This window comes from Nannobrachium achirus, assembly GCF_963921795.1.
Source record: "Nannobrachium achirus genome assembly, chromosome: 11".
NCBI lineage: Eukaryota > Metazoa > Chordata > Actinopteri > Myctophiformes > Myctophidae > Nannobrachium > Nannobrachium achirus.
The window spans coordinates 54,049,255-54,075,571 of NC_137820.1; the positions used below are offsets into that span (position 1 = coordinate 54,049,255).

The window sequence follows — 26,317 nt, forward strand, 5'->3', positions numbered from 1 at the left end:
CTAAAATTATGTAGTACTTAGTATTCTAGCATGATCGCTAGGACAAAAGACAGGGGAAAGAATGTGTGATCTCAGTCATCTGTATACATCTCTCGCTTAACTCTCAAATACCTGGAACGCGCCCGAGTCGCGTTAGATTTTTAACCACTTTAACCATTATTTTATGCTTTAACTTTAGAAAAATAGCAGATATACAAGCTCACAGCGCGGCACCGAGTGCCGCGCTGCGAGCTTGTAGATCTGCTATTTTTGAAAAATCCTGAAAATGAGTGCAAGTCTTTGAATATATTTGACCTGATCTTTGACCCGACTTCCAAATCCTTCTTCTAAATCATGCTGTTCTCAAACTTTTTCATGTCAAGGACCCCCAAAATTACATGTATTTGGCCACGGACCCCCATCTCAAAATATGTTGTTCCAGGGACCACCCAGAAGCAAATATTTGAGTTACAAATGTTCGCTTTTAAGTAGATATATTCAAAGACTTGCAAAAGAAATCATGATTTTTCAAAAATAGCAGATCTACAAGCTCGCAGCGCGGCACTCGGTGCCGCGCTGTGAGCTTGTATATCTGCTATTTTTCGATAGTTAAAGCAGTCAATAATCCTAGGCCTAAATGGGTTAAGTACTGTAGGGCCCATGCAGCTAGGCTTAGTAGGCTGATGCCTTATGACAAGGTCAATATTAGAATTACTTTATATGTTGATTTGTGGTGTCTTTTTTTCTCAAAGGAAGGCCTCAGAGCACTAGTGCAAGAAGGTTTAATGACCTCACTGTTGAGAAAGTCAAGGGCCTGTTATAAACAGATACTAATTTCTCAACACCCATGAACAACTCACCCCTTATACACGCACACGAGCGCACGCACACACACACACACACACACACACACACACACACACACACACACACACACACACACACACACACACACACACACACACACACACACACACACACACACACACACACACACACACACACACACACACACACTAGGGCATTAACGAAGAAGTCGACAAGTCGACTCAGTCGACTTCATTACACAAGTCGACTCCCATCAGAGAAAGTCGAAAGTCGAAAATAATAATAATACTTTCTATTGTGAAAATAGCCGATCTACATGCTCACAACGCCTCACCTTTTGAGGCGGTGTGAGCATGTAGATCGGCTATTTTCACAATTTCTGCCTCTATATATTTGACAATTTGGACAATGTTTAATTTGTCATTTTAGAGGTATTAAAAAGTCCTTAAATTGGCACTTTAGGAATGTGCAGATACCCTCTATACACTTAAACTTTATGTTGGTTTGTTTACAGTTGAGTGAGAAAACAATGTTTCACATTAGGTTAATCATCTGGGGACCCCCCAAAATAATTGGGGGTTTGTGTGTGATGTGATGACGTCATTAAACGATAAAGTCGACTTCAACTAAACTTTTTACTGAGTCGAGTCGACTTGCGAAAATCACAAGTCTTTAATGCCCAAACACACACACACACACACGCGCACGCACGCACACGCGCGTACGTCAATGCCGAGATTCTTTTGTAAATCAGTCCACTTGTTCAAGGACTGAAAATAGCTGCTCATGATTCCTTAAAAGATTAAATTTGTGTCTGCTCCAAATGTATCTGTATGCTCTCTGTTTGATGCATAATGTGCTAATGAAGTTTCACAATCAAAATCCCCTTTTACACAGCATGTTCAAGGTGGAAACGTTGCAGTATGGACAGGGAATGGGTGTATTGAAGCGGACGTAGTCACAGAGCTGTCTACAGTCAGAGCATCTTTCTGCCTCAATTTCTCCACCAATGTATTTCTGATGCACAAACACACCATTGCTCTCTCACTCTCTCTCTCACACATACACAAAAACACAATAGTCATGCAGGGGTAAAAGTATGGTCCAAGAGGGTCAGTCTGTGTGTCTTATTGTAATTTCACAAAGCGCTAGACTGATCAGCACCAAATGTCCCTTGCACACCGATAGTAGGCCACAGAAATACAAGCATCTCCTTTTTCCGCACATAATTAAAAACAAACCTCAAACTTTTGAAACGTAGTCCAAATTGGGAGTCGTACACACAGTATGTCATAGACAATTCACAGGTTGGTCATATAAAGTCCGACATCCACATGACACCAACCCGTTCCATGTAGATCCCAAGATCTATGTGATTCGATTTCTTTACCCACACCCACCCACCTACCTGCATTTGAAATAGATGGACACAGCGTTGTGAGCTTGAAGATGTGCTTTTTTCAAGTCACATAATGGTCAATATATCGGCGCCACAAAACAAATCTGGCTTTCAACCCCTTGAACCCCAGCATCCATATTCTGGGGGGAATCCCCAAAAAATAGCAGATCTACAAGCTGAGATTGCACGGTAGATTGGGTGTTTTTGGCAAAGAGATTTGGTGTAGAGGGGAGAAAAAGATTGCATCAAGTACAGTGAAACTCAGGTGTGTTTGAATAAATAGAGAGGGTTTCAGTCAGGGGTATCCAAAGTGCAGCCCGGGGACCAAATGCGGCCCGATGACTAATTTTATTTTGTCTGCGGCTTCATTCCTAAATTGTATTATAAACGGCCCGACAGCACCTTCAAACATGAATATTTTCCCAAAATATAATTTGGCAATAAGTGGTTAAATATGAGGGTCAGGACATTATTCCTGTAGTCCTAGAATGATTATTTAAGGCGGCGTTAGGAATAAGAAAAAAGGATTTTCTAAGATAAAAAGAAAACATACACTGGGAAAGTTGAGAAGGAAGACAAGGAGGCCTTGTGGTGTGACCTAATTGTAAAGGAAGCAACACACGGATACCGTGGTAAATGTTCTGCGCAATTTGCTTAAAAACAAATTTGATTAGGTGACATTAGGGTCATTTTCAGCTCCTTAAGATGGAGCAAACTGAAGGGTTATCCAATTACATGCTGTCTGTGGTCTATCGGTTTACAACTTGGCAAAACATCTTCAAATACGTGTTTCTGCAAAGTAAAATATTTCCCAAGGACACAATGTACTACACATTTCTACACAGTATGCATGAGACATTTAGATTGGCAGGGATTCAGAGGCTTCTCGGTTTGGGCTTCCAGAAACCCTACAGGGCTTTGTAGTAACTCACGATAGCAGACACAATCTCCCACATCTTTGGAATCTACTGATATTTTTCTTTCACTTTAGGATACATCAGAATTGTTGACTAGCCATCAGGGGGGGGGGGGGGGGGGGGGGAGAGAGAGTGAGAGTGTTTTCCTTATCAATAGTGGATTCATTTTGATTTAACTTTTAGGAGCATGAGCAAATGATAGAGGGTGGAAAAGGTAAACATGTATTTTCTAAAAAGGTTTCATACAATGCAGATTATATAAAATTACTGAATATGCATGTTTTCATGCCTCTATCCATGGTGCTGAAGAAGCACATACAAAGTACGTTTTATAAAGCGCCTTTCAAACATAGTGAGAAGCTGCTTTACAATTAACCACAACATAAAACAATAAAGTTAAAACTAAATAAACCAGACAAAATTCATTCAAGTATACCTTTTCAAAAAGATAATTAAGATAGCCTGCCTAGAACCTGCTTTTCGATTCGGTAATGTTCACACACTACTGTACATGCACACATGCAGGCACCTGGGAACACTTCGTTCAGATGATCCACTGACCATTAATGTATATGTCACAGTGTTTTTGAGATTCAGTGAGATTGAGACCTGGAACGCTCATTTTTTGGGCGTGAGGTGGAGCAAGTGGTGCCTCCTTCCGGGGACTGCCCATAGGTCCCACATCTCATTAGTCCTACAGGGTTAGGTTTAGGCATAGTTTTACTGAGGTTAGGGTTATCATTCACCAGGTTAACATTCACCAGCGTCGGCAGGTTAGCATTCACCAGGTTAGGTTTAGGCATAGTTTTACTGAGGTTAGGATTAGGCATAGTAGCATTAACCAGATTAACATTAACCAGCGTCGGCAGGTTAGCATTCGCCAGGTTAACATTCACCAGTGTCGGCAGGTTAGCATTCACCAGCATTGGCAGGTTAGCATTCACCAGCGTCGGACTAATGGGACGTCGGAACAATGACACGTCGGACCAATGCCATGGCATCGGCTCCTTCCGGGGACTGCCCATAAGGTGAGCCACAAAACGAGCAGTCCGGTCCCAATCTCACTGGTACCTCAAACAAACTTAACATATAATAAAGATTAACTTTTGCACATTCCTATTATTATTACTTAAAGTTTTCATCATCTGTGGGCCCCTTAACAGACTTTCACATGCTATAAAGTAACTACTTAATTTAAACTAACCATCTGCTCAGTCATAGGAAGTCACTAGAGTATCAGTTAAAAGTTCTCTCACCATGATAACAGTTTTAGCAGAGCTGTGTCTGTAGCGCAGGCTGTGGAAGGCCATCAGTCCGAGCATGGTGTAGAAGGCCAGCGTGGCCAGGTTACGGAGGTCCAACGGTGACTCCACCAGCGGTATGGTGCCCATCGTCCAATCACAGCAGAGCTCCGAGGGGTTCAAGAGAAGCCATGCGTTTACAGGAAGCAGGTAGTTAAACGTCAGCTGTCTGGCAGGGGTGGGGCTGACTGCCGCCGGGTTATCAAATCTTCAAAAAACAACAAAAAAGAAACAGAAAATAAATGTCAATTTGCCTTGTAAAACATGGAAATGTAAGTAGAAAATGTAGAGCAGGCGTCTTCAATGTTTTCAGGCCAAGGACCCCTTAGCTGAGAGAGAGATGAAGCAGGGACCCCCCCCCCCCCCCCCACATATTGTATAAAATTGTGTTGCGGATTAAAAATGTTCATGTTTAGCTTAGACTTGTTTGACAGCACTGGCATTATGTTGGAGTAATGTGTATTTTGAACCACTTGAACCGTCAAACACTTTCACAACTCATTCACTGCCAGAGTAAATACATAAATAATCCAGCTCCTGCCAGCAAAATCAGCGTTTTCCTTATAGTCCAGGGGAGTTTTTTCCGAAGCTCAATGATTGCCTGAGTCTCTCAACAATCATCTGCAAGGGAACACGACATTGGTCACATTCACGTTGGTGAGCGACGCTCCTCTCCCAAAAGTTGAATAGTTTTCAGCTCGATGCCCCCAGAGTGCTCCACCCAAAATAATGCTGGACGCAGAGAGGGCTGAAACGTGATGCTTGGGGCTCGTAAGAGGAGTGCTCCAGCGTCAAAAACACTTTCTACCACTTTTTCGAGTCACGTGTTCAAATACTGGATTCTGATTGGCTAAATTCCGGAGGTTATGAGAGGACTACTGCCGCAAAGTTGTGTGTCCGAGATCAATGCGCCTCAGTGTACATCCGGGGACTTTCCCCCAACCAACAAATGAAGGTCGCAGCGGTCCTATGTTTACTAACGTGCGTACTATCGTCGCCGATTTATTTGGATCCAATGCAATCCGCCAACTTTAAAGCCCCTTTTCTCTGAACCTATGCCTTTCTGGAAGCGAACAGCCTCTATTTACGGCCGGAACGGTGCTTTTAACTGACGTTAGCTTAGCTGTAAGCTAGACGCATGGATTACTATGGAGTTGGCGCCATCTGTTGGTGAGTAGAAGATGTTGTTTGTGGAACTATCTGCTGTCTCGCGGAAGTTTTATAGGCAATAATGATTGTAACTTAAGATCCTTGCAAGTTACAACTATGTGTTTTCTTTCATGTATACGGGAAAAAGTGGTAGAAAAGCTATTTACCACTCGGGGTCGGACATTATGCTCTCATAATGTCCTGAGTGCGGGTGTTATCGGACTCGGCTGCGCCTCGTCCGATAACACCCGCACTGCGGACTTTATGAGAGCATAATGTCCTCTCACTCGGGGTAAATTGCTTACTTCACGGTCTCTTACAGGGTTAAAGAGAGACAGACAGGCCCCGAGGAAAAATAGATCTGGGAACGAAAAATAAATGAATATACATCCGTTAATAGATTTTTAAAACTGTAACTACCAGAACAGCTTTAGTAGGGAAATGTTCTTTCATGGTTGTTACATTTTCAGGTAACAGCACTTTAACAAACTACATTTACAGTATATTAACCTCAATTGAGTATCACATTTGAAAATTAAACATGGAAGAACTGAGACAATGATGACGCTTGGTGGCTTCAAAACTATAGGACGTACCATGAAGTAAGCAAGCCTAACCTCTGTCTGAAGACCTTTTCATGAGTCATCGATATCAATCACAGTGCAGATGGTGGCAGTCTGAACGTTCCTCGCTGTTATGACTATACCGCTTTAATTCCAAACAAACAAACACTGATACGATCTGTAGACACCTTTTGGATTAGTGCTGAGCTATTATCTAAAAGGTCATCTATTGTAAGTCTCTTTCATCTTTGATCAGTGATCTCAAATCCCACCCGCATGGGTCTGTGTGGAATGCTATGGCATGTGTTAAGTGGAATCTGCTGTTACACAGAATTGAGATTAAGTCAAGTTCAATGGAGATGCTGACGTCCAGGGGCGGATGGTGACGCGCTTCACTGTTTTACCGGTTCCTCAGCAGCCACTGTTTCAATATTATTTCGCTGGTCTTTCCCAGAATAGTAGTGTATTCTTTCACATTTACCCTGCCGTTTAGCGACCCCTCAAGGTTGGTGCCCAGTGCTGCAGCACTGCTATTGTAACATACTGTACATTTTAAAACATGGGAAAAGTCAACTTGAAACTTGGTTTCATGCTTAATTCAAGCCATGCCATTCAGAGTATGGGATTAAGTCTCAGAGTCACATGGAACAGGAAATAATAAAGCGTGAGAAGAGGAATTAAAGTGCTAAGAAAAAGTAGCATGTTCCAATTAACTGTTCCACCGTATCTAAAAGAGCATTTACTTGTTATTCGTTCTACACGTGGGCGTGCAGATCATGCATGCCACCACTTTCATAAGATAAACAGGGGCCCTTTGAGTGTAGATGTTATGGACCATATTGAGCTAACCAGCACAGCTGTTGGAAGTGTTCTTTACCCACATGCTCTCTAGAGGCCCTAGTGTAAGTATATAAGTATACTGTATATAGGTTTGTTTTGGGAAACCTGTTGTACCTGATGTATGAGTTGTGAGCGCTAGTCGTGGAGGAAGGCACCCACACACCTACCAGTCACACTGACGGTTGAGGTTCTGACACCCACCAGTCCCGTCCATGTTAGCGTAACAATAGCCTCTGTAGTCAGCTGTCAGTCAGCTCTTTTCCCATTCCTCATTCACATATCTGCTGGTCATTACACCACATGTCATACTCCAATCAAAGCTCTCATTCAGTAGCGAAGGCTCATTTAAATACGTCTCGCTTTCTCTACCTATGCTTGGTTATCCGAAGCCTCGGATCCTTGCTGCTAGCTGCCTCCTCCACCCAAGCCTCCACCTTTGGGGAAGCAGCTAAGAACATAAGCAAAGAACTGAGCTAACCGTGTGCAAAACTTGGAGTCTGTAGAACCAACAGTCTGCTGTGAGACCCCAGACATGCTTACTAACTTCTAAAAAAATATATATGGAGATCCCTGTCTGTAGGACCAGCCACACTGGTTAGACTGACATGTATAGGCTATAGGTTAGACTGACATGTATTGGCATTCACAGATATGGGCTTAACTCATCGACTGCTATTTTGACCCCTATTTTTATGTTCCACACTGCCTGGATTTTGTTTACCTTTAACATGGACGCGTGTGCGTGTAGCACTGTACAGAGAAGGAGCAAACAATAAAAGCATGAGCATGTACATATAACCAGTAAGACTCCCTAATCGGGAGATAAGCGACCGTCAGGTCGCAGCGTGATTTTAGGGCAAAATCTGTTGGGGCGGTGTCCAAAAATGTGTTTGAAAAAATCGGCCTGATGGTGGCGCTATATGGGACAGATCCATGTTGAAGACATGAGTGTAGACATACTGTGTACCGATTTGCGTGATTTTTGGGCAAAATCTGTTGGAGCAGTGTCCAAAAATGTGTTTGAAAAAATGGGACTGATGGTGGCGCTATATGGGACAGATTCATGTTGACGGCTCTCTTGGCACCACCGAGGCGGACGCGTGGGTACTGGCCCCGGCTCTCCCGGTCGCTCCTAGCCTGAGTTACGGCATTTTATGTGCGCTGCAGTGGCGGGGGTCCTCCACTAGGGGTGAGACCACTTTTGCATCCATTCTGGAGCACCAGGAGTCGGTGGTCCCCGGGAATTCCCCATGAACAGCCCTGTTAGGGTGGTCATTTGGTAATTTTTGCACTTTTTGGTGGCGGCGGAAGGGGGTCCCTGGGGGTCCCTGGAGCTCCGGTGGTCCCTGGAGGTTGTGGATTGGCAGGCAAGGAGTGTGTGTGCAAGGTTTGGCATGGATTGGGGCAATGGTGGCGGAGATATGAGTTGGGGAAAAGTGTGACGGACAGACTGACTGACTGACTGACTGACTGACTGACTGACTGACTGACTGACTGACTGACTGACTGACTGACTGACTGACTGACTGACTGACTGACTGACTGACTGACTGACTGACTGACTGACTGACTGACAGACAGACTGACTGACTGACTGACTGACTGACAGACAGACAGCCAGCCGGTGGAGGTTTTGGTAGTACAAATGTCAAAAATAACACAACACACATATACAGTATAAAAGCAAACAGAAAAAGACCTCAGGGGAGATTAAAAGCTAGTGAGAAAAGGTGAGTTTTAACCTGAGATTTAAAAATGCTTATGGATGTAGCAGACCTGATCGAAAAAGGCAGGCTGTTCCATAACCTGGGGGCTGCAGCAGCGAAAGCGCGGGCCCCTCTGGTTGTTTTTTTTTGGGGAACCAGCTCAACCAGCAGCTGCTTATCGGCAGATCTCAGGGCTCTGTTGGGGACGTAGGGTTCCAGGAGCTCTGAGAGATATATATGGGCCAGACTGTTTATGGATTTAATAAATGTGAAAAGGAGGATTTTTAAATCGATGCGGAATTTTACTGGGAGCCAGTGAAGTGTGGCTAAAACCGGAGTTATATGTTTGAGGGATGACTGGTCTGATGACACCAGGGATCTCCATATATGGGCATAAAAGGGTTTCTGTTAGTGTAGCTCCCCTAAGATGACAGTGATGTCAGAGCGTGATGTCAGAGTGTCAAACCAAGCGGTACACGGACATTACACAGAGACAAGATGTAACCGTTCTCACACTAAACTGCGACCTATGGTCGCAATAATGTGGATCTTGGACATAATGTGGCCCGTCTACCATATATGCAGTCATCTATGATGTACTGTACAACGTATGACTCTATATTTGGGAAAGGTTTCAGCCCGGTTCGACTGCCATTAACTTTAATAATGAAATTAAAGTTAAATATTAAATAGAATATAAAACATATGTGGAAATACATTCAGAGAGTTACATCTTTGGCCTATTTGGCAGAATGCAAAATACATTTGGAACTGATCGGTCCAGCAGTTTGCGAGATTTGGCCCAGACTCACAGACTCACTCACAGACCCTCCCCTACAGATAAGCCATGGCGTAACAATCACAAAATCATGGAAAGGAAAATTAGTACGATCATGTACAGGTGAGATAATGTTATGTGACAATACAATATCAAGCTAAAAACACAGGTTTTCACAATTCAGCGTGAGATCTCAAACAGCAATCATGAGTGTACAGCAGTTACACAATCCTAAAATGTAGAAGCAACATGTTTAGAGCAGGAGGAACACACATTTGGATCCTTTTAGGGATGCACCGAATATTCGGCCACCGAAGATATTCGGCTGAATAGTGCCAAAAAAAGCATATTCAGTTTCGGTTCATTTAGATTTGACGTAAATACGTAATACATATTACCGAATAGTACCGAATACCAAATACCCAATATTATCGAATACTGAATACCGAATTCTACCGAATAAGGTATCCACAACTTTCCAACATCCCATTGTGCATTGCGCAGAAGATGCACGGAGCTTCCGGCGCCGCAGCCGAGTGTGATCTACAAGCTCACAACGGTTGCATCTGCGACGCGACGTGAGCTTGTATGTCTGCTGTTAACCGGAAGTGTCCTACACATAATGCTAGGCCATTAAATATTGTATTTATTTTTATTGTATTTATTTTTAATTTTTTTACATTGATATTTCTTTATTATGCAATAATTCAACTGTATGGCATGTTAATATTTTGAGACATATTGTCTTTTATTACAATTTTACTACACAATAGTAAATAAATAATTCTACACAATAAATAAATATATGTTTCTACAACAGAGGCACAGCCATGACAGCAATGCTTTAAAAAAAATCGGTATTGGGTATTCGGTTTTCGGCCAAGTGTTTCCTATATTCGGTATTCAGTTTCGGCAAAGAATTTTCCTTTCGGTACATCCCTAGATAATTTGGGCCAGTGAGATATTATAAAAAGACGGTGCCTACCTGGTGAAGACAGGAAGTTGTGACTGGATGACTTGGACCCTCACAATGACCAGAAAGAGGGTGCTGATGACAAGCACGATGAGCTTCAGCAGTGTTTGCAAAACAGCGTAGGGGAAACCATCTTTACCCCGCAGGACTTGAACAAGCGTGTCCAAAAGCATGGGCAGGGTAAACTAGGACAAGTGATACATAAGAGTCAGTGTTCATCAAAGCCTGGGTTTTTATTTATTTTATGTTACTGGATGTTTTGAAACTGAAAGCTAGCTAGTTCATTCCACTTTGTATTTCCACAGACAGCTTAACAGCTGAGAGCAGACAGAGCACACTAGGAGAGGTACAGAAAAGAAAGATCTATTCAGGGTCAATTCCAGCTCAGCTGCAAATGTTTACCCATTCAGGCCGGGTACACATTTTAGTGTATGGGAGGGTCTTACAGTACATGTACAGTATGTATCAACATATTTGTTTTTGTAGGATAATTTCTGATTTGGGCCTAACTATAGGTTAGGCCTAAATGGGTTAAGAGGGATTCAGAGATGTCGATGTTGGGGGGAAGAAATGCAAAGGGAGGAGGGGGGGTAACTGAATCACATTAAGCAAGGCTCATCCAGGTCCTTTGTAATGTTTTGGGCTTTTATACCTTTATTATAGTACTGTATATGCTATATATTAGTGTATGTTGTATTGGTGAAGACAGAGGAGGGAGAGAGAGATGGTGAGAGTTATGCAGCAAAGATCATAGGGAACGGGACTCGCAATGCACTGTCAGGCTACATTAGAGCCTAGTTTCCCGGGCCGCAAGGCCAGCGGTCTAGGCCATCCAGGTCCTTTCTGAAGACCTGGGTAAACTGCTCTAAATACAAATAGCACAATGGCAGTACTATGAAGCGTACACAAAAATGAACTGATAGAGACAGAGATTATTTCGTGATAGGTTCACATGAAGTGAGTGTGAAAATATAGTGGTGAAATCTAACACCAAGACGTGTTTGGTTAGATAAGCTCGAGGCCGACAGCAGCAGGAACTAAAGACACACAGCTGCTTGCCATCACTGCTTTATAAATACAAACATTGTACTGGAAGCCAGTTGTGAAAAATCAGAATGACCCCGTATAGTACTGTAGCCCAAAGGTCCTCTGAGATTTGTTGTTGAAGGCATGGCAAATTGTGAGCATTGTAAACTGTTAAGGTTATGAACCTTACCCCTTGTGCAACGAACACCTCATGAACGCAGCAGATCCCGACAACTGTGATTCCCTGTTCTTTGCATAATGTGGCTGCAGCCACAAGGACCACAGTCAAAGCGATGGGGGTCCAAACTGAAAGATTAAACAAAAATCACAAGATAAATATGTATTTTTAACCGCAAAAAATGTTGCAAGGCACAATGGCTGCAGAAGATAGGGCCCTCTATACTAATGATTACTATCAGACAATAGATAACTTTGTAACATTTTGTTTTGTTTCAACAAAAAAATATATATATCACTTACAGAACTTTTACACAACCAACAATGATACACATTTCAGTTTAATGTTATAGTCACAATATTTTGTGCAGAATTTCCACAAGGAAAGGTTATTCAAGGAATCCCTTTTCTTTCTGGGGGACACATACTCATAAACATGCATTTACATTTCCTGAGGTACTCTGAGGGCCCTTTTGGCTGGTCCAAAGACTCTAGAAAGCAAATAACAAAACCTGACCCCGGCCTTTGAGATCACAACTCCCAGGCTGCAGAATGCCTGCAAGGAGCTTAGCACATTTCTCCAAACACACCTGAACACAAGTGTTTTTGTAATATTCAAAAAAACTGTATAAGAACAGAACAGATCAGGGGCCAGCATACAGTAAATGTTATCAGACACCAGATGTAACTACTTTGATATACACATACGCACCGACATGCCATTGGGTGAAAGCATACAGGTCAAACAACACAGCTTTCAACATACACTTTGTTCATCATCATAGCGCAAAATATGTTTGTTTTGTAATAATGTTTTGTAGTGCAGGTATTTGCAACACAACCGCCGATCTTGTGAAATTTTAAACGGGACAAAATATCCAAGAAAGGAGCACTGGTCTGCCTTTTTCCTATGGTTTCTTTCTATACAGTAAGTTGACCCAGCAACATCATAGCGGATGATCTACAAGCTCACAACGGCTGCATCTGCGACGAGACGTGAGCTTGTATGTCTGCTGTTAACCGGAAGTGTGGTTCAAAAAATTCTCCAGTAAATTCCCGCGGAAAGAGGTGGATAGACAAGGTCAAATTCATTTCCGCAGCTTTTACGCGGTTCGATGCATTGTCTATACACTAGTATGGCGAGGAGTGACCGACACTTTCCTGACTGTGTCAGGAGGCAGAGTCAGCAAAATGTGGAGTGGTAAAGTTAAGAGAAGTTAAAAACTTTTGCTTCTGCCGTACAGCAAGACAGAGTAGCAGCCAACCAGGCGCATGCGGTCTTAATGTTGTGTAAAGCATTGTGAATTATCTTGGTGATGAAATGTGACATACAAATAAACGTGCCTTGCACAATCAACCTTGGACTTAAGCAGAGAAGAATTGACTAACAGAACTTGATTCAGATTCAGATGACTTTATTTAACCCAATGGGATATTCATTTTGAAGCATACCTTGATCTGAGGATCTAAGACTTCTTACTTGGCTATAGTATAGACTAGAGGGAAGTTGGGAACAATAAATCACAAATATAGTCAGGAGCCAGACAATGTTTTATCTGTGATTAAAATGATAAAATGAAATTCACTGGGAGCCAGTGAAGTGAGGATTTTAAACTAAAGTAGTCAATTTATGGTTTAGCGACTGAAACAAGCTGGTCTGCCTGAGCACAGCCAGATGGCATGTGAAATCTATTAGCTGAGAGATCTGCCAAAATTGGCAGCTTAATGATGCAAAGCGCTAAATCGTGTGTGTATGAGCTATGAGGGTAAAATGCCATGCTGTTTTTTTAAGAAAGGTACAGTACCAGTTCCTCCTCTTCCAGAACTTCATTTTGTCAAAAAGCTAAACGGATTGTCTTATTTGAGATTAATCGCATGATTAACTATGAAAAATCATGCAATTAAACATTCGATAGCCAGACCTTTCACAGCTCTGCCTACTTGGCCTGAGAAACGGGACATATACACACCTGTATATAGAACAATCCCCCCAGGGAAAACAGAACTCTTTACTGTATGTAATGGAGACAAACTGTAAAATATCTTGGATACTGTATGACTTTTTCACTTGGACATGCTCAGAAGTCAGAGGGTCCGGTAAGTAATGGATGGGGAGCATCGAACCATGTTGATTGGAACATCGAAGCCAAATGTGCCACCCCGAAAGACAGGCACAAAGAGAGGGGAGGGCTATGTCTTGGGGCTAAAAGACAGGTGCAGGCAGGCAAGCAGCCCGCTGTCCAACTACAATAGCAGCAAACTATATTAAAGTGGTAGTTCACCCCCAGTATGACTTTTTTTCTATCGATTACTCAACCCATGGAGACTGGAATTAATGGATATTTCATACTTTTTGTCGCATTTCTAAGCCAATAATTTGAAACCACCATCAAATTCAAGTCTCCATGGGGTGAGAAAGATTTTGGGGGTGAACCATCTCTTTAACAATATAAGAACTCCTCTGTGATCTAAATATGTCCTTACATTAGACTCAGGGGTTGCCGTTCTTGGGTTTGATACAGTTCTAAGTTTGTCAGTCTCGGTCTCTTGTTCTTCATCATTTTCTCCTGGGTTTATCCTCTTCGTTGTATGAACAGTACTACATCTACGGTAACCTTTATTAGGCATTCTGTAAACATGCCATTCTTCAAGGGTATCATGTCTCCAGTTGCGCACCTTGTGCTCAGTGGCAATGATGTCGTGCACAGTAACGGCTCAAAAAATCATATTCATCCAGACTGCATCCCAGGGGAGATAGATTATCCTCCCAAATACATTATTTTTACGTCCCCTGACGAGAAGACACCGTTAGGCTCTCAGTGTAGCAAATCTATGACTATGAATTCAGAGCTTGTCATGTCTAACTAAGAACCTTAAAGGAATACTCCACCCCCAAAGGGTAAAAGATCAACAGCAGTAAAACTATAATAATACATTCATAAACTCCCACACAACTGTCACAGTATAATCCATGTGTCAAAAATGTTTTGGAAGTACTGAGGATATGGCTGGATATATGACACTTGGATTATACTGTAAACTGTGTGGGAGTTTATAAACAGATTTTTTTAGATAGTTTTGCTGTTGCTCATCTTGGACCCCTATTTTCTTCATTCACTGTAAAGGAATTATCTATGGATTCAAGGCTTCACAGGGAGGGAAATGAATAGAAAGTCATTTCTGGGGTGAAATATTCTTTTATTGCAGAATCCATTGTTGGTTTTATCTACTGTTGCGTTATGACGCAAATATATTTATCTCTTTGGATTCAACTCTGTTGGCAGGGTGATTTTCAGACGATAGAAATAGAAACTTGTTCAAATGGATCTTCAAATAAACCTTGGCAGCTGTTAGTATACCAGACCGCCATGCCGCAGTAAAGCCTATGTTTGTTTAACACTTGACTGAATTGACTGTAAAACAGTGTTGATTTCGTAGACTAAAAGTATGAAGACATATTTTCGTCTTCCTTTTTTCACTGACGAAAACGAAATAAAAACAACATAAAAACCAAGCTATGATTACGAAAACTAAGACTAAATATATTGAGAATTTTGTCAACTAATAAAATCTATACTAAAATGTTAGGCAGGGACTAGTGGAGAAGAGATCCAGTAGAACTATAAGATAAGTCATTTTATGTTTGGTTGCGCTCTGAAAATAGCAGATCTACAAGATCACTGCAACGCGATCTGAGCTTGAAGATCGGCTAAAAAAGTGTAAAATCAGCCATTACGACGCCATCAAGGCCTGCCAAAATACATTTTAGTGGACTAAATGAACTGTAGATTTAGTCAACTAAAATCCTAAGGTATTTAGTCAACTAAAACTAAAACATTTCAGATGACTAAAATATTACTAAAACAAATTTTATTCAAAGGACTATGGGCGCACACACCACAATGTTTTACTGCGATTAAAATTAATCCTGGAGCGTATTGTCCGAAAGTGCACTTCGTTTGGGCTGGTGAGAAGGCTCATCTGAATTCAAACAAGCAAATTCTAATCCACAAAAGAAATGTGGTCTTGCTTCGCTTACAACCGTTGGCACTGTTGGCGTGAATGCAATCCGCATCAAATGCAGGAAATTAACCAAAACTTGTATCATTGTGGGTTGAAGAATTTGTAAACACAGGGGGATTAGCGCACAGGTATTTCTCCCATCTCTGGCGCTCACGCCTCCTGGCCTCCACCACGCCCCCCCCCCCCCCCTCCTCTGCACAGATCCAGGAGGAAATAAAACTCCCGTGGCGCGATTCCTTGCTGCGGTTGACAAAAGTCTGATGACAGATGGCAGTGATGAGGAGACAGACTTACCAATAGAGTGGTCTGAGCTTGTAGATCTAGTGTAGGCCAGGAAAGCAGCCAGCAGGAATATAGAAGAGAGGAGCTCGGCTCGGCCAACAACACCAGTTACCTAAGGATACAAAGTGGCATAATATTAAGTAACAGCAGTGGCGGGTGGTACTAGAAATAGAATTGGTACTGTAGTATACATTGTGGAAGGAGTAATACATAAGAGTGATGGTGGTAATGGTCAGGGTAGTAGTCCTCCTAGTACTATTAAGTGAGAGATGTGCTGGTGTGGTGTTTGAGGCAGTATTGGTAGAGGTACTAGTTATGGTTGCGGTAGTGGAACGGTAGAACCAATCATAGCAGGTGTAGAAGTACAGTACTGAATGTCGTGAAACAGTATATTAATTGTACAAACTACTGGCAAAGTAGTTTTTACGGTCAGTAGTACCTGAAACATGAATAGGTGGTAATCTGAGTCAATGTAAGTTCCATAAAATACTTTGCCCCAACTGAGAAGACAGCTTAGTAAATACGGGTGCAAGGTCAGGTAACTAAATAGCTGTAGTAGTCATTCTACAAGCCACTTTCATTTGTGTACTTGAGGACTGCCCCCAGGTGGTTGAATATGGAACAGTTTTTCCCAAAGCCAATTGCCAGAGGCACTCCTTTCCCAGTTCGATATGCCTCAACTTCAACCAGAGCACTCCCCAAAAAAAACTTGACACCAAAGCTGCCCGATTCCACAGTTCCAGAAAAAGCCTGCAGAAATTTTCAGAACTGAAAGTGTTTTGTAGCAGTGGAAGCGCTGCGTAGGTGTGTGGGCCAGGGACAACTGAGATGTGAAAAGAACACTAAGGGCAATGTAACATTGGGTTGCATAGTCGAGTTTGAGGTATTGAGAGGAGCTATATCAGCAGTTCTCTAACATTTCTGGTTTGAGACCCAAAAGAGAGATTAGACGTTTGCCCACGGACCCAAACAAGAGAAAATAGCAGATCTACAAAGCACACCACGCATCACGTTGTGAGCTTGTAGATCGGCTATTTTCACTACTTCATAATTATTATTTTTTGTATTGTTTTTATTTCTTACAATTTCTTCGTTTGCTTGTTTGTTTTTTTAATTAAAAAAATGTAGGAAAAGAAAATTCTTACTCTAATCGTGATCGATAAAAATTGGTTTGTGACCCACAAATGGGTCCCGACCGAGCCACTGTTTGAGAACCACTGGTTTAGATGACGACCTGAGTGCCCTGGGGGCAGGATATGGCTTTAGCAGGTCAGCGAGGTACTGTGGAGAATTGTAATGAATTCTATAATTCACTGGGAGCTAGTGTAAATTAGCTAGAACGTGGGTTCTGTGTTGACTTTTCTTGTCCCGGTTAAAATCCTGGCAGTTGTGTTTTGAACCATCTGTAGGTGAGATAAAGTGGATTCGGTCACTCACAGGTATAGGGAGTTCCAGTAGTCCAATCGAGATGTGGCATGGATAACTGTTTCCAAGTTCTTGAGTGGTAAAATCGTCTTTAAGTTAGCTATGGTTCTGAGTTGATAAAAGCTGCCCTTCAAAACACTACTGATCGGTTTGTCGAAATTCAATGAGGAGTCCAAAAAGACTCTTAATTGTGTCATGCACAATGCACATCAGCATGACAGTGGGCCACGAGCATCAGTCAGGGTGGAGATGGATACTTGAGGGCCAAACATAATAACTTCTGTCGATCATCTTTTATCTGTTGTTCTGTTCTCCATGAGAGAGAAGCTAGAAGTATCGATTCCATTCACTCTCACTGCATTGCATATACAGATCGCCACTTTTTTTGCGATACTCATTTACGAAGATTAAAGTAGAGCATTAATTTGTTTAGGGGGAAAAAAATACATATATCTGACAGCAAAAATATTCTCCACAGCAAATGTTATAATGATGTGTATGAAAGATCATGTGAAACCCACAGACGACTAGGAGTAATCAATTGAACCATATTATTTTGACCACAAATGTCATCTCACTCTCTGTTTTTTGCATCATTTAAATATTAGACTTCACAATCAGCACATTCCTCATTCTGAATTATGAGACTATACCGTAAACAAAATAATTGCATTTCAGGATGTCAGTACAATTAACATTAGCATCACCAGTCAGAGAGACGACCAAAAACCGTTCAGAAAAAAGACAGAGGGGGAGTGGTGGGGGGGACACAGGAGGCTCTTTGTCCGTATTTTATCATGAAGGGACCTTCAGTGCTCTGTGCATAAAATGAAAAACAAATGATCCGTTGAGAGCGAGATTCCAGACGGAGATAATGTGAAGGACATTCGCTGGAACAAGTCTAAGGACTCATTTGTTAGGCAAATGATCTCTTTTTCAAGGTCTGAGAGACTGCACTTAGATTAGACCAACAACATGGGTGGGGGCAGGGCAAGGTGGTGGTATGGGGTGGGGTGGGGTTGTGGAAGCTGTACAAGCTGCTGTGTAAAGGAATAGCGCTCCACCCCTGGGAAGCAGAATGTTTTCTTTGTCTTTTCTAACTCTCTGGTCAGGGCCTGTCTGGTTATCAATTCAGCGGACTTGAATGGGATGAAATACAAGTACTAATTGGGGGTAGTGTGCAAGTGTGTGTGTGTGTGTGTGTGTGTGTGGGCGGGGGGCGACAGGGGAAACGTGGGGACGAGAAAAGGGTCAATTAATCAAAGAAACCTGAATGCTGAGTTCAGACCAAGTTCAGTCACAAACAGGTTGGGAAATTAACAGCCACTAACTAGCCACCAGCCAAATACTGCTGGTAAGTTACAAACCACTTTTGTAGGTAACCAGCAGCACTCACTCCAAGGGTCCTCTTTGGCCTGGTAAGGTGGCTGGTGTAATCTGTAATCCAGTGATTCCAAACCTATGGGCCAGGGCCCACTGATGGAGGCATGAAGAGCAGAACATTGCAAGTGGGCCCCAAAACAGTAAGATTTGAATACTAAACTAATGACTAATGTATAGTGATGTGATCGAATATTCGGCCACCGAATATTTTTGGCCGAAAAGCGTTAAAAAAGCATTTTCGGTTTATATTACCGAATAGTGTGAAGAACAGGGGTCTTGTATAATCGCTCAAAACTAACAAAAAACAAAATAAAAAACTCCAAGGGCGCTGTTTTTCCCTTTAGTAATGTAACGTCCAAGCCTCATAAACCGGAAGTTGGTGGTTTATGAGGCTAAGCATCATTGCTGTGCGATGGTACAAAAATTGGTAATACAAAATAAATTATATACATATACAGTATATATACCAGTAAGACTCCCTAATCGGGAGATAAGCGACCGTTGGTCGCTTATCTCCATAAATAGAGCAAAAATGTGTTTTTCCAAAATCTTCCTGATCCATGTTGTTGACATGAGTGTAGACATACTGTGTAGTGATTTTCGTGATTTTAGGGCAAAATCTGAATCGGCCTCATGGTGGCGCTAGAGGGCCATGTGAGAAATGAGGGGTGGGGTCTCCTCGCCGCCAAGGCGGACGAATAGGTACCGGCCCCGGCTCTCCCGGTCGCTCCTAGCCCGAGTTACGGCATTTTATGTGAGCTGCAGTGGCAGGGGGTCCTCCACTGGGGGCGCCACCACTTTTGCATCCGTTCTGGAGCACCAGGAGTGGGTGGTCCCCGGGAATGCCCCGTGAGCAGCCCCGTTGGGGTGGTCATTTGGTCATTTTTGCACATTTGGTAATTTTTTACACCTGGGGGTCCCCCAGGGACCTGGGGGTCCCCGAAACTCCGGGGGTCCTTGGAGGTTGTAGTTTGGCAGGCAAGGAGTGTGTGTGCAAAATCTGGCATGGATCGGGGCAACGGTTGCAGAGATATGAGCAGGGCAAAAGTGTGACGTGTGACGTGTGACAGAGGGAGTGACGGAGGGACAGCCGGTGGAGGTTTGGATAGTGTGCAAGTAACTGCGACCTACGGTCGCAATTAATCATATTCGGCTATTCTGTATTCGGTTTTCGGGCCAAGTGTTTCCTATATTCGGTATTCTGTTTCGGCCAAGAGTTTTCCTTTCGGTACTTCCCTACTAATGTATGTAAAACAAATGTCATGGCATTTTTCCTTATGGGTGTTCATCGTGATAGAAACGTATATATTGATCCAAGCCGGAATGGTTTAAAGAAGTGGGACCTGACCCGGGAAAGTATGGGAACCGCTGCTGTAATCCATCTGCCACTGTGCCCGGCTGTAGGACAAAAGAGGTTGACAGTTAGTAGACTAACATTTCAATTCACTTACTGCTTCAGCGTGAATGGGGTGCACAGCAAACAGCAGCGCCGCCACCAGGCTGGAGGTCCTGTCCAGGAAGAGGCGACACACGCGCAGGAAGAGCACACACACCACGGCATGGAGTACCACGTTGAACAAGTGGTAGGAGGCAGCGCTCAGCTCACTGAAGAGGTAGTTCAGCCGGAAGGTGAGCACAGTCAGGGGTCGATAGGATTTATGACTGCGCTCCTGTGGAGTTTTGTAAACATAGCTTATCAGAGGTAAAGTCCCACTGAATGTTTATCAGGGGTCATACATTTTGTCTGGACTGAAGTCAACCCTCCAATGCCTCCATCCATGCCCACATTTTATTTACCTAACTACAGTAAGTTCACTTTTAGAACAATGCATTCAAATGTTCTGAAAGGTGTATTATATGTGATAGAGTGGCTTCAGAAGGTATTCAGTCGGCTTCTCTTTTTATAGATTTTCTTAGCAAATTTACTCACAATTTAAAAACTTAAATACCACATTTGCACTTTTAATCAGCACTTTTGGCACCTTTAGCCTTAAGTCTGATTGGGTAGGCAGTTTGCAGCTTTGCACATCTTAATGTGTCAAGTTTCTCCAATGCTTCATCTCACGCTCTGTCAGGTTGGTGAACTGTGATGTTCAGGTCTCGCACAGATGTTCAATGTGGGGTTAAAATCTGGGCTTTGGCCGGACCACTCAAGGACATTCCAAGAATGAAGTCCCACACTCTAGCGTTGGCTTGGCAGTGTGTTTCGGGTCATAGTAGTGCAAGAAGGTGAATGTTCTGCCCAGTCTGAGGTAGTGTGCACTCTGAAGCAGGTTTTATTCAAGGACCTCTCTGTATTTGGCTGTTCGTTTTATCTTAACTCTTGACCAGTCTCCCAGTCCCTGCTGAGAAACAATTAACAACCCCATAGCTTCACCCTAGGGATGAAATTAGCCAGATACAGGACAGGTTTTAACCAGACGTAGTCCTTTGCATGCAAGCCAAAAGTTCCAGATAATATTTTCCTCATGCTCAAAGTCTTTTAAATGCTGTTTGATAAACTCCAGAAGTGCTGCATTTTGCATTTTGTTAACTCAGGAATGGCAGACATGTACATTAGAAAGAAGATAGCAGGGGTGCTACTGGTATCCCTCAAACCACCGGTGCTCATGAAAGGGAACACAATGAGCATTATATGCACATTACTTTATATTTTTGGATTATATACCAGCTGCTTCTCATGCCTATCACTGTGCTGATTTGGAGTGTTAGAACTGGTTTGTCTGTCTAGTTGAAATGTTGACTCATTGTGCTTGTATTTAACAGTTGACAAATGTTGCATGTGTCTGGCCACAGCAGAGTTCAAAGACACATTCAAGCATTTTGGCTGGTCTAACTCTGCCAAAAGGCTCTGTGCTCATTTCTGGGTAACTTATTTTGTGTTTACTACAACAGAACAATGAGAACTAAAATGGAAATGGGAGTGGGACATACCATATTTGCTTACTGCTATAGGTTACTGTGTTTAACCCATTAGTCCTGTTTAAACAAGGCCAAGTTGTTCAGTGATCAGCATATTATGTTTATTACTAGTTTATTATGTGTCTGCCTGCTAATTTCAAGAACTCAGTAATAAAATGTGTGATAAACCGTTTTAGCCATTAGGGAATACTCCCAGTCCGTCCACCCTCCCTATACCGTCCCACAATTTCCAGCTGCCTGCCATTTCCACCCAGCTAAACATTGTATAAACTTCAGGAACATCCTGTACTGTCTGGGTACCAAGCTCAAAAGTCAGGAATCAAGTCCCTAGGAAGAGACATGAGCTCCTTCCATTTCGTAATGTTGGCATCCACTGTAAATGGTAAATGGTGCATTTATAGAGTGCCTTTATCCAAGGCGCTTTACATAGATTGGTAACCCATTCACACACAAACACATTCATACACTGATGTACACCAGTTTGCAGTTTGCACCAAAAAAGTAAATTAAAATGTCCCATAATCATTTTAAACAACATTATTCAAGTAATTTCCTCATTTCACTCATGTGTGCACTGGTGATGATGCAATGGGGGGATTTGTTTACCTCAGACATAGGCGTCCCCCAGAAGTCATTGAGGAACAGGTTGCGAAGAGGGGTTGTGGGCCGCAAGTCCTTATTGTCAAGGATGGCTGAGACATCATCAAACACAAAGCCGCACGCCAAACTGTTCCAGTAGCACCCCACCACCAGTCCAGTCAAAAGCAAAATCTCCTTCCATGACACGACAGCCATCGCAGACCAAGGGCCTCATTGATCACTGTCCAAAAATAGAATCAAGAAGTTACTGAATAACAAGTCTCAGTGCCGCAGCCATGTTGTCTACAATTCCATTGTAAAGTCAAACAGAATGCCTGCCTGCCACTACAAAGGATGGGACGATATGAAAATTTCATATCATGATTATTGTGACCAAAGAAATCCCGATTTACAATATTATCGCATTATCAAAATCCATTATCCTGAGGCAGATCTACAAGCTCACAACACGTAGCAACGCGAGTTCGTTGTGAGCTTGTAGATCGGCTATTTCTTGGCATAGAGATTTGGTAGAGAGAGAAAAAAAAGACTGTATCAAGTACGTATATTATAAGTACGTTTTACCAATAGAGGGTTTAAGTGGTATCGGATATGCAGCTCGGCAAATAAAAGGTGAATTGATCCCTGTGCATGACGGAGGACGATATCACGAAAAATTAGATCTCCACGATACGATTATCATGAGCGGTACACATGTCTAGAGTCATGTCATCAACATGGATCTGTCCCATTTAGCGCCACCATCAGGCCGATTTTTACAAGTGACCTGAGGGTCGCTTATCTCCCGATTTAGGGAGTCTTACTGGTATCACAGATTCACTTATCATCCCATCCCTAGCCACTACAAATGTATACAAATCGCGAACATGGATCATGTGAGGGGGGAGCACCGTCCCCAGACATTCATTCTTTCTCCCCGTTCACAGCCATCTGTAAAGATCTTTACAACACATCATTATCACTTAATAATTGTGCCCTTTCCTGGGTACTATAGATTCAAGCAGATAGTGAAAAAAAAGAAGAAAGTTGTCTATCTTGACTACATAGCATAACCTGCATAAGTCAGTGGTTCTCAAACTTTTTCATGTCAAGGACCACAAATTGACACTTATTAGCCCGCGGACCCCCATACGAGAGGTTCTTTACGGCTATAGCAGTGATTCTCAACCATTTTAATTTCAAGGACCCCCAGTTTGACATGCATTAGCCTAGTACAGACCCACATTTAATGGCATTTCTATCTCTGAGACCCCAATTTATAAAGTAAAAATCAATGTTAATTTAACTCTGAGAGTGTACAAATGGAACCAAATGGACCATATACTCTCTTGAGTTAGATACCCAATAATTGTCCATTTGGTTCATAACTATCATGTAGCTGGGGACCCCCTGGAGCCCCCTCAAGGACCCCTGAGAACCAATGGCATAAGTGCATAGTTAAGCAGTCTGAGACTATGGACAGGAATGACAGCTGAACTAATAGCAGCCTCACTCCCACCCTGACACGCCTATATGTTGCTATAGTGATAAGTAGAGAACATAGTTAGTTAGTATCCACCCAACTAATGTATAAACGAACATTGACATTATTAACTGGTATTACACAACATAAAATATGTTATAACGTTAACGTATTGCATGCATGTATTACAATATATAGTCACATTGATTAACACATCAAATTAGCAAGCGAGCTAACGATGACTTAAAAAGCAACCCGTTACTTTGACAGCTAACATTTCACCCCACCTATCGTTTCTTTCTAGCAACGCACTTTCTTCCATAAAATACAATTAGTGACGTTTAAATATGAATGTGTTAAATGTATAGAAAACATACGTTCAGTGCATTAAATCTGCAATTAAGCCGATATTCCACTTTAGTGCATGATGCTAAAGCTAGCACGTCCAACACAACTACCACTTCCGGTGCAGAGTTGAAGACTGAAGAGTGTCCGCTGTGGGACGTTTGCGAACGAATCGAGTCTTTTGAACGGCTCTTTGAAATGAACGATGGGATCCGGTTCGCAGTAGGGAACCGTTCCTTCCTAATGAACAGCGGTGGGGGGAAAAAAAATCACACCCGTATGAACTGAGCGGTGGTCGTGGAGGCTGCACAACAGCAAAACAAATATATACCTGTATATATATATATATATATAATAAAAAATATTAAAACAATATTAAACAAAATATTAATAATAAAATGCATGTCACTCAGGCCGCCACTGGTATCCATCCATTGTGTGTGTGTGTGTGTGTGTGTGTGTGTGTGTCTCTGGTCTGGTCTGGCCTGAACAACAGCGCCCCTCCCTTAACATGTGTGGTCAAAAAAGGTACTGTAGGCTACAGACAGACAGACACGCAGACAGACAGACATACCCACACACACACACACACACGGCCACGTATAGGAGCGTTGTGACCACCGCTCAAAAACGTTTTCTTTGTAAAGCAGGGGTCTTCAACGTTTTCAGGCCAGGGACCCCTTATTTGAGAGAGAGATGAAGCAGGGACCCCCACAACCTTTTCATAGATTCCATATAGTTTCATTGTTTGATTGACAGCACGATCATCAGTATTTTGGATTCATGTAAAATTGTGTTTTCAGATATTTAACCACATGAACCGTCAATACTTAACAAACTTGACCTTTCGCGCGAGGCGTTGTGAGCTTGTAGATCTGCTATTTTTGGCTAAAGTTCTCAGAATATGGACACTATAGGGTTCAAGTGATTAATATAAAAAAGGAGGAAAAAAGCTTCTATCACACAAAGATTTGGAGGACCTCCTGTGGTAACGTAACTCAGAGGACCCCCTATGGGTCCCGGACCCCCTGTTGAAGACCCCTGTTGTAAAGTATCAATACTGCAATGTGGAAATACCACAATTAGAAGTTTTCCAATGAATACAATTTAGAAAAATCATTTGAAAATAGCAGATCTGCAAGCTCACATTGTGAGCTCGGAATCTACGACGTAGATCGGCTATTTTCAAATGGCCGGCGAAATGTATGGCCGAAATGTTGAAGGTTGAAGTGATTTGTGATAAATCGAAATCTACAAGGAACTATACTAAAATGAGACATTCTTTTGAACGTCTCTTTGAAAGGAACGGAATCCCAGAGATCCGTTTCACTTCAAAGAACCATAAATCCCATCTCTACTGTGGAACTGAACTGAACTGAACTGTCATTCAAGACGAATTTAAAGACGTGGTGGTAGTGGTACTGTACTTTATTTGAGTATTTCCAATTTCCAAATAATACTTTTACTTCTTCTTGATGCATCGCATTGTGAGCTTTAATAGGAAACAGCAGATCTAAGCTCACCAATGCCATGGCAACATTCTGCAAATGAGTACTTTTATTTTTGCCAATGCTTTTGTACTTTATACTCAAGTAAATTTAAGAATACCGGACTTTTACTTGAGTAAAAAATTAGAGTACTTTTTCAACCACTGCATTCAAGTTTACGAGCAACGATAATAATCGTATCAGTATCATATCATATCATATCAAAATCGGGGACTGCCCATAAATCAGCATTATCATAATTATAATAAAAATATATATTAAAAAATATTATTACCATTTTAACAATGTCACATTTTGCGTACATATTTAAAATGATTTAACTCGTCTGCTGGCCCAGAGACTAAACTGCACGGGGTAAAAAATATCACTGATAATCGAAATAATCGCTTGGATTCACGACACAATCGATCGTTAGGTTTTCACGACAGCCAGAAAGTGCTACAAACACGCTTTACGATTGTTGTCAACGGTATCCTAGCAGCCACCACAGTGCCAAGTTCTATCGATTTAGCATGTTTTTCTTTTGTAATTTTAGAGGATAAAACAAGGTTAGATATTAAAGTGCCCTTCCAGCTTAAAGTATCATTTGCATTAGATCCCTCGATCAGCACTTGAAAGGAAAATAAAAGGCTATGGCTTTGCGAAGTTAATACTTTAAATCAGAAACAAAGGTTAGCCATTGACGCTAATGTAAACAGTGTAGTATGGAATCGATAGATATAGCCTACCAT

The 26,317-nt window shown here is 42.2% G+C and overlaps 1 protein-coding gene across 1 annotated transcript in view; it reads right to left on the bottom strand.

The window, feature by feature from the left end:
- Positions 1–24,205, bottom strand: part of tmtc3 (transmembrane O-mannosyltransferase targeting cadherins 3) — a 59,656-nt gene extending 35,451 nt beyond the window's left edge. Inside the window, exons 1-7 of the mRNA XM_080736495.1 lie at positions 24,111–24,205; positions 22,278–22,491; positions 20,201–20,419; positions 15,954–16,053; positions 11,650–11,765; positions 10,446–10,618; positions 4,380–4,632 (exon numbers count right to left, since the gene is read on the bottom strand). Coding sequence (XP_080592621.1) covers positions 4,380–4,632; positions 10,446–10,618; positions 11,650–11,765; positions 15,954–16,053; positions 20,201–20,419; positions 22,278–22,466 — 1,050 coding nt within the window. The 5' untranslated portion in view covers positions 22,467–22,491; positions 24,111–24,205. The remainder of the gene's footprint in view (positions 1–4,379; positions 4,633–10,445; positions 10,619–11,649; positions 11,766–15,953; positions 16,054–20,200; positions 20,420–22,277; positions 22,492–24,110) is intronic.
- Positions 24,206–26,317: the final 2,112 nt, after the last annotated feature.